Raw genomic sequence first — 14,803 nt, 5'->3', positions numbered from 1 at the left:
TAAAGGTCTTCCTCTGTCACTGGTTGTGGTTGGTGGTCTTCTCATTCAGGAGACAGAAAAGATACTGCTGATGCTGCTGCAATGGGGGAGGGTTCCTACTTGGAGATCTTGGCTATAGAGCTACCTTTACTTGCCCGCTAGACTTCAAGGTTTTTTCCTTTACGTGGGTGCATTCCTGGAAGATTGTGAGATACGTGCCTCTAAACTCATCGAACTTTGGGTTGGTGAAGGCTTTTTCCTAAAACCTGCACTACCCACACAAACCATGAACAACTATTGTGGTTTCTTACTTTTGAACTTAGCAGTATGTAATATATATGAAATGTCAATCAGTTCAACAACTTGTATTGAAATGTCAACAACGCAAAAACAATTCTTATAATTAAAAAAGAACAACTATTTTCTCTTAATTTTTTTATTTGAAACAAGTTCTAGTATCATGATCATGCAATACATGTCAATAGCTTTCGTATCAAATGTCAACAACTTATATGAAAATATCAACAACTTGTATATCAAATGTCAATAGCTTGTCAACAACTTATATATAGCGTCAACAACTCAAAAACAATTCTTGTAATTAAAAAATAACAACTATTTTATCTTAATTTTTTTATTTGACCCAATTTCTGGCATCATGATCATACAATACATGTCAATAGCCTGCATATCAAATGTCAATAACTTATAGCAAAATGTCAACAGCTTGTCAACAACTTGTATATAGTGTCAACAACTCAAAAACAATTCTTGAAATTAAAAAATAACAACTATTTTATCTTAATTTTTTTATTTGACACAAGTTCTGGCATTATGATCATACAACACATGTCGATAACCTCCACCTCCAACACCGCCGGCACACTGTGCCTCAGATCCTTGGACGATTTTGTCACCTCCACGAGCTCGCGAGATCTGAAGCAGAAGAGTTTCAAATCGGAACCATTGTCACTGAGCTCCATTGTCAAGTCGCTGATATCCATCCCAGATAATCGAACGGCAGCCATGGTGTCCGGCAGCTCTTCCCTCGTGGCATCCATTAGCTTCTCCAGTGATTCTGCAGCTCTCTTGAAGGCCTTCAACGGAGAAAAACAGAGGATAGTATATCATGTCACCACATCCAATCAAACAAACAAAATCATTGCATATCAATATCCAGAATACCAAATGTCAACAACTCGTATTAAAATGTCAATAACTAAAAAATAACACTTATAATTCACATATCAATATCGAGAATATCAATGTCAACAACTTGTATTAAAATGTCAACAACTAAAAAATAACACTTATAATTCGCATTTCAATATCGAGAATATCAAATGTCAAGAACTCGTATTAAAATGTCAACAACTAAAAAATAACACTTATAATTCACATATCAATACCGAGAATATCAAATGTCAACAACTCGTATTAAAATGTCAACAACTGAAAAATAACACTTATAATTCACATATCAATACCGAGAATATCAAATGTCAACAGCTCGTATTAAATGTCAACAACTAAAAAATAACACTTATAATTCACATATCAATACCGAGAATATCCAATGTCAACAACTCGTATTAAAATGTCAACAACTAAAAAAAACACTTATAATTCACATATCAATAGCGAGAATATCAAATGTCAACGGCTCGTATTAAATTGTCAACAACTAAAAAACAACACTTGTAATTCACATATCAATAGCGAGAATATCAAATGTCAACAACTCGTATTAAAATATCAATAACTCAAAAATAACACATCAAACACATCTCTCAAATCCCCATCCCTTCCATCCGCTGCCGCGGTGTCTCCGTCACCGCCACCATCCACATCTGAAATCAATTTCGGCTGGAGATCGACGGAGTTCATGAATGAATCGGTAAAATCGGGGAATGCTAACCTGAAAATTGGAAGAGAAATATTGACGTCAGGCTCCGCGCTCACCACGAATCGCTCCATCTCGTCGCCGACATACACCGGCAGGTGCCCCTCCGGAACGCCGCCGGTGGAGGAGCGCTTCCGCAGTGACTCCGATCTTAGCAGCCACTACTGCGACGAGTCGCCTACTTTGAATAATCTTCTCATGAGCTTCCTCGGTAGACGGTGGCGGAAACTCCTTCTATTGGCTAATTGGTTGAAGATTTGGTGCAGGCGTTGCTTTAATGGAGGAAATTTGGGAATGGAATTGGAGTGCTGGAAACCACGCGTGTTTCATTTGTTTCTAACTTAAATTACCATTATACCCTTTATAATAAATTAATTTAAAAATATTTTTTGTGTGGAAAAATCTAGACCACTCATTTAATAAAAATGAGTGGCTGAGATTGCATCTCATATCAAATGTCATTATCATAAAATTAAATCGATATTGTTTTTCCTTTTTAGTAGTGAATCATGTCATTATCATATCAAATAGTACTCTTTAATAATTGAATTATTGTTCTCAAATCTATCTTTCAAATATTATATAATTGAACTCTAATAATATGAAAGGTCCGAGATGTTATATTCAATACAAAATTATTGTAGTATTTAGATTCGAATTGAAACCGACGCTAAGCATGTGGCCTCTATTAATATGTCAATCATCTTACTGCGGATGTCTGTTTAACTTTAAGCATACTGAAACCAATTATGATTCGTTAACATGAAGTCGTACTAGAGCATTCGCAGCGGTGAGCAGGATGCTGTCCGTCCGTCCGTGCCAGCGGCACGGCGCCTAAATAAGGCACACAATGCGCGATACTCGAAGCCACGTTGAGCTACAAGAAAACCTAATCAAACACATTTGGACGAAATCCGACCACGAGTAGTGGGCTTTTTTTAATTTTATGAATTTAATTATCTAATTTTTAATTTTTAGGATTTAAATTATGTAATTTTTAATTTTTAAGACTTTAATTATGCAAATTTTAATTTTTAGGATTTTAATCATGTAATTTTTATTTTTTTTTGTAATTTATAATATTATTCCTGTTATTTTTAATGCATTTTAATATTGTGGAAATGTTTTTATTTAAATTGAATAATAGAATGGTGGGACCCTTGAGCTTGTCCTTGCGGAAGAGCACGGATGTGGGTGTTGTGCTCTTGCCTAAGAGCAAAGAGTAAAAGTGGGTCCGGGTGTGGATGCTCTTAACAAACTCATTTTGTCATTCTAGTTGATAGAAAAATAAAGTTTGAATCTGTGTTCGAAAATTGTTACTATTGGATGCCAAGGAAATTTTCATACTTTATTTTATGTTGTTATTAAAGCAAGTATTTAATTTGATTTTAATATATTAAAAATATTATTCAAGTTTATAATTTTACAAATTTATAAAAATTAATATTTTATTTACTTGTTTTCTCTATAATTTTAAATAAATGTATAAAAACAATAAATCGAACTTTGTTTTTTATAAAATTATAAAATAAAAAACTTCAGTAATATTTTTTAATGATTTAGAATATACATATTAAATATGTAAAGTAAAACAAGCTATCGTTAAACATGTGTTGAACAATGGTAGTACTCGCATAAGGTATGTAGCATAACATTTCTCTTAGAATCAATATCTAATGATTTATTCATCATAATGTATTTGATGCACTTTTTAACAGCACAAAAATACTTGCAAGCATACAACGTAGATCTAGTATACCTAAATGTCAGTACTGTGATATCGAACAAAAAGAATAAGATTGCAATTGGCTGTCATATACTAAGCGTCATATACTATTTAGAGACACGGACTTTTTGGTTTTATTTATAAACAAGACACAAATAAATAGACAAATAACAAAAAACATAAAAACAAATAATACAAAACATGCAAATTAATGTAGCACAAACACAATCACGAGTTGTTATGTAATAGCCGAGACTTAGATTTCTCGGGAATTATGAAATAAAATACTAGAACATTCAATTAAAGTATGAATGAGTATTTTTATTTCTTGAAAAAGGGTACAGTTACAATTACAATTTTCAGAATCTCAAACTAAAATTACAATCCTTGACGACGAAAATAAAAGTCGAGCTAGACTATAACATTTAGAAATCCCTAAGGGCTACTTTGGCCTTCGGCACCGGGCCGTCTCGGCCCCCAGATTTTCGAACGAGCCAGGAGGGCAAGACCACGAGGGAAGACAGCCTCGTTGGCCAGCCGCAGCTCCTGCCAGAGCGCACGAAAAAAAAGAGTTAATGCATGAAATAGAATGCAAACTAACCATCGGTATTGAAAGGGAAAGAGTGACAGTACCTTTCGTTAGAGTGAGGAAGAGTTGGGCCGAGAAAGGCAAGATTCCTCCCTTCAAGCTGCAGCATTTCAAGGCTGCAGATGGCAGCTCATACCTCTCCTATGGTCCGGAAATCAGCCCCCACAATGCCACCTCTAGTGTGCACCTGCAAAAGAGACAAAATCCATGAATGAATCAAAGTACAAGGCAGCACAAAACTCCAAATCAGTTAAAGAATGCTGCAGGGATGGCAGCCAACATAAGGCAGCCTTAAGGCTCCTTCTTTCCAGCCAAGTAACAAACTCTTGCAGCTTTCAGTTACTCCCTATCCATAAATGTAAATAGCCCTCAGCCTCTTCCTCCCTTTCCCATCACCAAATCAGCCGTTTTACAGTGAGGCATAGAGTGGGAGGGACCGAAGCAGCAAGAGGGAGTAGAGGGGATCAAAGCCGAGAGTAAGGGACAACAAGATACGCAACAGCGAAGGTAAAACCTCCTTCGAACTCTTCTTAAACCCATGTCATCATGTAGACATCACAAGCATGCTAGGATACCGTAATTAGAACTCAGACACGGTAATCAAAACATAATCGGTTGAACATAGTGAAAATACCGCAAGAACATAGGGAGAACGAGAACTTAGCTTCTGCCGTTTTTGAACCCATAACGTAAGCTAAGTAGCTAAGATAGGAGGCTTAGCTTTGGGAGTTACTGTCGGAGTTGGCGGCGACCAGACGGTGAAGCTGGAAGTCGACCGCAGGCAACCGTGACACGCGACGGCTCACCGCTGAAGAAGATCGGCAGCGGCGGCGTGAGTCTCAGACCAGCAGCGAATCAGCGACGATGGCGGAAGCCTCGCAAGGCGACGGCGTGCACCGCTGACTCCAGCAGCTGCTGTGCGAGCGCAGGAGGGTGTCGAGGCTGCCTCGCGAAGGGGGCAGCGACGAAAGGTGCCGGCGGAGGTAACCGCTGGCAGAACCCCTGCTCGACGGAGAGTCGAAGCTGGCAGGCGGCGGTTGGTGAGAATTCCACAGCGCGTCGCGGCGGCGGAGTGGGCTGGCGGCTGACGTCGGTGCTCACCGCAGTAGAGCAGTCGAGAGAGAAGGAGGGGTCACGGAGTCGACGCTTCCACCTCTGTTCCGACGGTGGCTCGAATCCGCCAAGCCCAGTGATGGCGAGGACAACGGCGACGCAAGGTCGATCCTACGGCGAAGTAAGCCTTTTTCCGGCGCTGATTCAGAGAGGGAGGAACTTAGGGCTTTCTCCCTAATTTGAAAAGAGAAATTGGGGAATGAGGGAGATAGCAGACGGTGGGGAGTGAGTATTAAGGAGTTGGGCCTCCTTTCTCTCTTCCTCTTGGGCCAGATTCAACAGAAATTAAAATGGGCCACTGCCCCTCTTTAATTAGTTTGGACCACAAAGCTTATTTTGGTTGGAACCATTGCCTTAGATTAATTCCAAGAGTTAATGGAATTAATTCCCTAAACCACGGAAGGAACGAAAGGTTAAACCGTGTGAAATAGTTTCGAAAATAACTAAAGTGGACTTTTAGCCAAGAAAGTATTTTAAAATACTTAAGATAATCCGGGAAATAATTATAACCGAACAAGGCAGCCGGATTCAGAACAATTTAAATCGCCGATTTAATTACAGAATTTAGATCTCTAATATTTAGAAAGAAAGAGATAAAATAAAAGATCACGCTTAGGCATGCATTCATGCAAGATCAATGATTACTTAAAGCCTAATTTAAGTATATTATTTTTGAAAAGGGACGTCGTCGCTCGACGAGTAAATCTCAAGTCAGACAGTGCCCGTTTGAAAGAGTTAAGCAAACGAGGTGGGCTTTTCTATCCTACATTATGTGTGGGCTTTCTTTCCTTTCAGAATTTATGTGAAAAAGCATGAATATTTTCAGTGAGTTGTCATGCCATGTTTTGTTTGTGATTGCCTATCTGTTAAATCGAATTCGAGTCCCAGTAGGTCAGTAAATCCTACTCGGACTAGTGTACACGTACGGACCGTGAGCTAGCGCCAGGTTGGCCGGTCTAGGGGTCGTGAGCTAGCGCCAGGTTGGCCGGCCCAGTGGTCGTGGAATGTGGCCACATTCCCGATTCACACAGCTGATATGGCATATCATCAGAAGTTTAAAAGACTGCAGTCTATTTCAGAAAGAAATAACAGATTTTAGTGACCGGGACTTGTTTTCAGAAAAAACCCCGCGTTCACTCAGCTTGGCTGACAATTAAAAGAAAACAGTTTTCGGCATAAGCCACTGAGTATATCAAGTACTCAGCCCTGCATATTGTTTTCCTTAATGTGCAGGTTGATCGATCGAGGCAGAGGAGGTGTTGGGACAGAAGGCTAAATAAGTAGAAGGATAGCTGGTGTAGTATGTCTTCATACATATTATACTTGTCTTGGAACTCTTCCGTTACGTAGACTTAGACTTGTTTTAGTAAAGACAATGTCCCAGAATTCACTCTGATTCAGTATTTTGTTATCTTTATAACATTCAGACAATGTTTTCTTGAATTAAGTAACTTTTATGATGAGTTAAGACAGTTCAGTATGTTTAGTCGCGAAATAGCTACACTTTCTTTGACTAGGGAGATGTGGTCGTGACATGTTATCTAATCGACTTCTTTAAATGACGGTCTCTAGAGTTATTAAGTTGGTCGGTTAACTAGATTAAACTCCCTCCTAAGGTGTGGAATCCGTAGATTAGGTGTTAATATCAAAGTCCCCTTTAAATCTCTATCATCTAACTCCCAAAAACAATTAAAACTAAAGACCTCACGTAAAACCCCTCAAGTATCCCGAGTTTAATTGAATTAAAGTGTGAATTATCATTTTTCCAAGTCAATTATTTCTCCTCCCGAGTACTCTAATCAACTCTAACATGCATTCAAGAGATAGCTAATAAATTGAATATAGAACGCACAAGGATAAATCATATAACTACGAGAGCTAACAAGAAAAATCAATTGAACATCTTCACCAAAAATTTCACAATAGATGTTTACTACCCATAGACAAGTAAAACAACAATTAAAGTACTAGACATAAAAAAATTGATAAAACCCAAGGTTGAATGTTCAATCTTCAGTCTTCTTTTGTCTGGAAAGCTCTGCTCCAATGGAAGTGGGAGAATTATATGTGGAATATGGGATGGAAGAATTTATGTGTGGAGAAGGATTGGAGGTTCTGCCCTACAAGAAATGGGAGAGATTTGCTTTCACAATGTAACAATTTCTTTCATTCCTTGAATTTGCGTCTAATTTCCGTCAAGTTTGACTGCACTGCGAAATGTTCGTAGAATGGTCATAACATTCTCCAAAGAACTTCGATTGAGACGTTCAAGGTATCCATGCGAAGCTCTTTCGAAGAAGAAGAGAATGATATGAATATAGAACTGATTGGACCTCGACATTGCCGGAAAAATTGGCTTGAACTAAGGCTGGTGCACCAGACTTTAGTTTTGGCTATTTTGTGGAGTACCTTTTTTAAGTATTTTTTCTGTAATATCTCAACAAACACGTCAAAATATCAAAATGTAGAAATATGTGAAATAATGGATATATTATGCATGGTTGACATTTTAAACGAGCCAAATCTAGGCCTTAAAAACATGCAAAATCCGTGTTTGTCAGTATTCCCTTCGTCCGTCAATAAATGTCCCAATTTTGATCGGTATGGATTTTAAAAAATTCTTCGCTTTTACGGAAAAAAGTGAGGAAAAAAGTTAGTGGAAGGTGGTTCCTACTTTTATATATTCCCTTCGTCCCATAATAAGAGTCTTGTTTTGCAATTTCGGTCCGTCCCACAATAAGAGTCTTATTTCACTTTTCCATAAATGGTAAGTAAGTCTCATATTTCACGAATTTATTTTATTACAAGCTAAATTGGAAAGGTGGATATTCTAAATGATATGGAGGGACTCAATACATGTGTGCAGTGTTTATATGGTTGTAGATAACGATGTAATTAAATTTGAATGTGTTATTTAGATCTAGCTACGATTCAATGTCATTTTTTGTAGATTTACATGCTTCTTGTTTTACCATCTGCATATATCAGATCACTCACTTAATTACTTTGCAATTTTTTTTATGAGAAGCCTAGTAAAATTATACAACACGAAAAAATAGTGTAAGAATGATATATGTTTCCACATCCAAGTATGTAACGAAAAAAGAGAGATTATAACTATGATTAGTTTAACATACCATTTGATAATATATCCAGAGTATTTGAATATTTATTAGTAATCATAATGGTTGTGTGTTATTCTAGAAAAGTATACATGACATGATTTGACCCTCATATTTACACATCAACTATCCAATTAAGCACATGCTCAAATCCATTCTCCAGCTCAATGATATTTGTACAACAACTATCCAATTAATCACCTAAATAAAATTTATTTTCTACTTAAAATTAGATGAGGACAAGAATGCTCGATTTGTTCCTTTTTGAACTTTTTTCTCTCTACAAACTAGTGATTATATTTAGAAACATTTTGTGATAATCAAACCATGTGAATTATCGTCCATGCATCAAGAAAAAAGTTTGTGGGTTCTTAATACAATACGGACATGCGCGTTGCACAACATTGAATATGTGGGGAAGTCACTCAACACTACTAGTTCAATCAACAGTGCACGTAGTTAAAATTTTATTTTATGTGCATAGGAATCTAAATTTTTACAATTTTCACCCCCTGCTTCCATACATATACTCCCTCTGTCCTTGAAAATTTGTCACATTTCATTTTCTGCACTCGTTTTGAAAAAAATGATAATAAATAGTTAACGTGGAGAGAGTATAAAATAAGAGAAAGAATAATGTAAAGAAGACTCTCATCTAATTTATTATCTCTCTTACTTTACCCTCTCTCCACTTTAACTATTTATCATCATTTTTTCAAAACGAGTGCAGAAAATGAAATGTGACAAATTTTCAGGGATAGAGGCAGTACTATTTTTTGTACAGTATGATGGTGTTTGATTTTCTGGATAAAATAGTATCAAGATATAATCTATGACTGAGTTGTGAGATTATTTTAGTTACAGGGGTTAGTTATGACTAATTATCCCATGATTATCCATCTAGGATTGAGTTGTGGGATTGAATCTCTGAACCAAACACACCACGTATTTAATCTCAGAATACAGTCTTGCAAACCGAACACCCTCATATAACATTAACCACATATTATAAACCATCAATTTAAAAACCAATTCGGACATACTCCCTCCGTCCCACAATAAGAGTCACATTTTGTCACTTCAGTCCATCCAACAATAAGAGTCATATTTCACTTTTTACCATAAATAGTAAGTAGGTCTCACATTCTACTAACTAACTCACTTTACTCATGTTTTATTATAAAATCAATATAAAAAAATGGGCTCATATTCCACCAACTTTTCCGACTCACTATTTTTTATTTTTCTTAAAATTCGTGCTCACAACAAAAGTGCCTCCTTTTATATGTGACGGAGGGAGTAGTATATTACATCTAAGTTTTGTAAGACTAAGACTAATTGATGGCGTAAGGAGAAAAGAGTATTCCCAATATTGAAAGCCTTGGATTCTTATCTCACCAACACTTTTTTTAGTTGCACGTAAAAAGTTTATCCAAATCACATCGAATATAATTGATGCATCATGTAAAAAAATGAATAAAAGTAACAATGTAGTAATGAATCTATGCAGGTTGTGGGACATGGTTTTCAGTGTATTCTCACGTATAAAACACATTAAAATATCCCAATCTAAGCTAATTTAGACAAAACCATCTTCATGGAATCCAAGCAAAGCAACATGCCAATTTGCAATCCTTATTCACATGCATCCAAAACTTGCCAAACCTATGCTACTTGTGCCAGCTACAATCCACCACTCCCACCAATTTCTTTAACATTTCATCCAAAGAATAAACATGATTTTTAGCCTATAAAAACCCCATCAAATTTTGCATAACTTCACAAAGTACCTCACTAAACCAAAACTTGCAATAAATTAGGTTTACCAAGAGGGAAAATGGGTTGCAACAAAACCACCTCAATTGCCCTTTTCTTTGTGCTAAACCTTGCATTCTTCACTCTTTCTAATGCATGTGGCTCTTGCCCAACTCCCAAACCAAAGCCGCCGCCGCCACCACCTAAGGGGACGCCATGCCCTCCCCCGCCTTCGACCCCGAGCAAGGACACTTGCCCTAGGGATACCCTAAAACTAGGTGTTTGTGCTGACCTACTTGGAGGATTGATTGGTGTCACAATTGGGACTCCTCCAAAGACTCCATGCTGCACCCTCATCGAAGGGCTGGCCGATCTCGAGGCGGCCGTGTGCCTATGCACTGCACTCAAGGCGAATGTGTTGGGCATCAACCTTAATGTTCCCATTTCTCTTAGTTTGCTTCTCAATGTTTGCTCCAAGAAGGTTCCCAAGGGCTTCCAATGTGCCTAAATGATCAAATTAAATGCATAATTTGATCAAATGCACAATTCATTTAAATTTCATCGGATTCATGATTGTGAAATCTGAATGTTGTTTTACTTAATGTGATTTAGTTTGCACTCTCCATTTATGAATAACAAGTGTAAGAGAAGTCGTACAATGCTCTGATCACTAACTAAGTAATATTGGTGAGAATGAGATAGTACGTACTTTTTATGAATTATTAGTACCATTTAAAGCTGTATTGATTGAATTTTCTATGTCTAAGAATTGTGAATTTATAATGATTGTGCTTGGACCTCAAAATTGGGAGTATACCATATGTTTTCTTCATCATATGCATCAGAATAGAATGGCGTATTATAGTAGTAATAAATATCGGTGGAATATTATTGAAAGAGTGAGCGGAAGATGACAATATTTCCGTGAATTATTTCAAAATAGAATAATTTGGATTACAAATAATAAAGTAAATTATAGTAGTAACATAACATGTAATCCCTTTCTCCCACAAAAGATGGACCAGTTTCTTTTCTTGTTCATCTCAACTAAAATGATCCTTACTTATTTAAGAAATAATCAAAATATTCAATTATTTTTTCTCTATTATTTTATTTATCTCTCCTATTTTTAATATCGAACGACCTTTTCTCTTTCTTTTGTTGTTCTCTTCATACTTTTAAACACACTACAACTTTTTGTCTCTCTTACTTTATTCATTCTACCACTTTTAAACACTCAATAATCTTTTATCTATCTCCTTAAACTCTTTAAAATAAATGTGTATAAAACCATGTGTCTTCCAAGAAAAGGGTCATATTTCCTGGGACGGAGGGAGTACATATTAGACGTCGGCCTGATATGGAGCCATGTTGATGCCCGCGTGATAAAAAAGTGTTTAAATAATAGTAAGCCCAAGAGAGAAATAAAGACGAACGAAGTGGGCACACATGAGTGTCAATTATGAGTTACTACTCTAAAGTCCAAACATTGGTTCGGTCGTAACCAACAAAGACATTGGCCCTTAAGGGGAGTCGATTACTATGGATTTAATGTCTCACATCAGTTGTGAGAGCAATTGTTGTGGGGTCTATAGACTAAATGACTGACTTTGTTTCCTAAAAAGCTCTTTTGAAATGAGTTCTCTCGTTTGGCCTGTAACATCTTGTTTCCTTTTAGTTCCATGCATTGTTATGGTGAAGATTAGACTCATTCTGATGTTATTTTGAAGTAAAACGCTACAGCTCTAAGGAATGATCAAAGAACGTAGTAAAGCAAAAAATCGTGCTCTAGAGGAAGTCATCCGGCCAAGTATGAAGTGCCTTAAAAAGCTACCCGACTGGGTGAAAGCAAGGCGATTCAGCTTGTTGTATAATATAATATAATAATAAATATATTACTCTTAATAATGGAGTATTATTATTGCCATCTTATATATTATATTAGGGTGTTATAAATTGATTTTATAGATTATCATTGGTTTCAAGTACGGTATGATATATTCAAGAAAATAGAAAGATAATTTTAAAGTAAATTAAAATTTTATCTTAAACCTTAAATTCCAATGTAAATATAAAAAATGAACTTAAACTCAAACTTAATACTGATCTATTGTACCTTCCAACGACCCCAATTCTTTATTCCCCTCTTCTCTGATACTAAATCCGAACATTGAGAGTGGATATAAAAGATTTTAACGACTATTATTCATGGAGTATGTAATATCAAATAATCAAAATTTATATTGAAGTTTTCCAATATTTTAATAGTTATAATTATTATGATACCTTGCATGGATGGCATAACGCCACCACTAAACTTCACTTGTTAACTTTAATGGCGGTCGATAAATATATAGAAATAGGCATAGGGTTGCATTAAAATGATAACTATATTTAAAATGATATCATCAATGAGAACCCTTAGACTTAAGAACATATTCAATCTTAGCATGTCACATGACAGACTTGATTTCTTATATATAGGAGATTGCTTAATTATCTCTAATTTCGTATCGCAGATTGCTTGGATCCATATGCCGAGTTGTTTGCCTATGTATAGTAGATTGCTTGCCTAGATTGTCATTTTAATTATAGTGTCACCATAGTGATCTGATTTCGTATCGCAGATTGCTTGGAACCATATGACGAGTTGTTTGCCTATGTATCACAGATTGAATGTTACGTTGTTGTCAAGTTGTCACTTTAAGACTGGTGTCACCCTAACGCACCTAGAAGCCCAATTTCTATCTATATATATGGTAGTTACAACAAATGCATAATTATGATCTCCCTAATCAATGATATAGCACATGTAATGATATGTTCTTATTAAGCTCAGTTTGTCCGAGACTAAAATACAAATGCGAATGGAATAATTATCATCCTTTAACTCCACTCAATGTATAAATAGATCTTTTCTGAACAACAAAGTCAGCAATGATGCCTATATTATGTGAACAAAAGTTTGTAATTTACTAAAAAACAAAAACCCTATCATGTTATGCGCCATCAATGTGGAAATAAAATATGAATGCTTATTACATTAATTCAACAAAATCCAGAGTCACGGGCAGTACTATTATTCTCATGGCCCATGACTAAGACTACCAGCTAATTTAGGACCAAATATCATTTATAATTTAAAAGTTTTATTTGCTTTTATCATTACCCATTGTGAAAGGAAAAACCGAGATTTTTTTCAGCTGTTAGATAACGGCGGACTTAGTGGTTATTCACCAGTACTGATACGCAGTCATCTAGAAGGGTGAGGCAATTGGTTCAAGAATTTAAGACTGCTTCATATTCCAAAGGAATGGACCGATCTCCAGACCATTTAGTTAAGAATGGATGAGTCAAATACCACTCCACAATACCCTTTGCGTTAATGAGATTTTCTTTAACATTCTTTTAATTTACCTGTTAAATTAGTTTGATATACTGTGTATTGCCTCAACTTAAAAATAAACAAAAAACTCGTGGTTTGTCAGCTTGTAGCTTGCTCATGTTATATATAATGTACTGTCATAACTGAAACATTTGATCAGGCATTTAAATTCTTTTAATATAAAAATATGGTTCACAACACTGGCTGAGCCAGCATAGAACAAGGGATACAACTGTACCCCCAAGTTATTGTGTATGTAGTATAGTATTGATATTAGGATTACAAAAGCCATTGGTGGTGCAGTGGTTGGCGTGTTATTTTCTCCTCACTTGTTTTTCCATTTATAGTTTATAATTATGTGTTTCCTATTTTTATATACTTATTTAACATCTGATTTGTACCCCCAATTTAAAATGTCTGGATCCGCCACTGGTTCACAATTAGAATAATGATGACATATAGCAGGATAATTCTGATAATATATGATCATATTTGCTCAGGGACAAAACCGGTGTTTTACGTCCACCTTAATATACAATTAGTGATGTAACAAGGTAAACTGATGAATGATTTGTTTTTTGAAAATTATAAAATTATTGTGAAGAACTGGCTTATGTATATTATAATTTTCGAAGTTTTCTCCCAAAGTTAAACTTTTTAGGGTACCAAAATTTTAAGATTCATTGTTTTTATTTCATTTAAAAAATTTGCCACGTTAGGTATTCCTTAGTAGCAATGGGCAGAATTTAGGGGTCGGGACTGATTTTCAGCCCTGTGAGGGCTCAGACTTAAAATTGTGCAACTGAATTTAGGCTAATTATGTAAATTTTTGTATAAAATTAATGTAATTTTAAGACAGGTGAATTATATAAATTTTTATATTTAAGTAAAAAAAATTGAGTTATTTATTTTAATTCTAAAGATAACGAAAATAAAAACTTAAATACTCACTCCGCCATAAATAAAAAAAATATGAGTTATTTATTTTAGTTCTAAAGATAACGAAAATAAAATTTAAATACTCACTCTGCCATAATTAAGTCGAACATTTCTTTTGAACATGAAAATTAAGAAATTGTGTTAAATGGGTTAAATGAATATAAAATAAAATAGTAAACTGAATAAAGTAGAAGAGACAAAAGAAAGTAAATTATGAGTACAAACAAAATAAAAATGATTAGATGTTTTGTTTTTTCCAAAAAAAAAAGCTCAACTTAGTTTTGACAATATA

The 14,803-nt window shown here is 35.5% G+C and overlaps 2 protein-coding genes across 3 annotated transcripts; one reads left to right on the top strand and one right to left on the bottom strand.

The window, feature by feature from the left end:
- Positions 1–722: 722 nt before the first annotated feature.
- LOC121744101 lies at positions 723–2,193 on the bottom strand. Of its 2 annotated transcripts, none has more exons than XR_006038482.1 (2): positions 1,898–2,193; positions 723–1,076 (listed from the first exon to the last, which is right to left on the bottom strand). XR_006038482.1 is itself a non-coding variant. In XM_042137542.1 (2 exons), the coding sequence occupies exons 1-2, from the start codon at positions 1,954–1,956 to the stop codon at positions 771–773; spliced, it is 321 nt and encodes a 106-aa protein (XP_041993476.1). In that variant the 5' UTR covers positions 1,957–2,193; the 3' UTR covers positions 723–770. The 2 variants fall into 2 exon arrangements, 1 of the variants encoding a protein (XP_041993476.1); XM_042137542.1 differs by having other exon boundaries at positions 1,942–2,193.
- Positions 2,194–10,198: 8,005 nt separating this feature from the next.
- On the top strand, positions 10,199–10,992 carry LOC121745634 (14 kDa proline-rich protein DC2.15-like). The gene has a single exon (XM_042139616.1). It carries the CDS (start codon positions 10,270–10,272, stop codon positions 10,693–10,695), a length of 426 nt encoding a protein of 141 aa, XP_041995550.1. The 5' UTR covers positions 10,199–10,269; the 3' UTR covers positions 10,696–10,992.
- Positions 10,993–14,803: the final 3,811 nt, after the last annotated feature.

The sequence above is a fragment of the Salvia splendens genome, chromosome 8 (assembly GCF_004379255.2).
Source record: "Salvia splendens isolate huo1 chromosome 8, SspV2, whole genome shotgun sequence".
NCBI lineage: Eukaryota > Viridiplantae > Streptophyta > Magnoliopsida > Lamiales > Lamiaceae > Salvia > Salvia splendens.
Note: the sequence above shows the minus strand (reverse complement) of the source record. Positions and strands in the feature narration are given on the sequence as shown.

Excerpts from the sequence above, each read along its gene's own strand:
- LOC121745634 (XM_042139616.1), top strand. The coding sequence starts at position 10,270 with ATGGGTTGCAACAAAACCACCTCAATTGCCCTTTTCTTTGTGCTAAAC.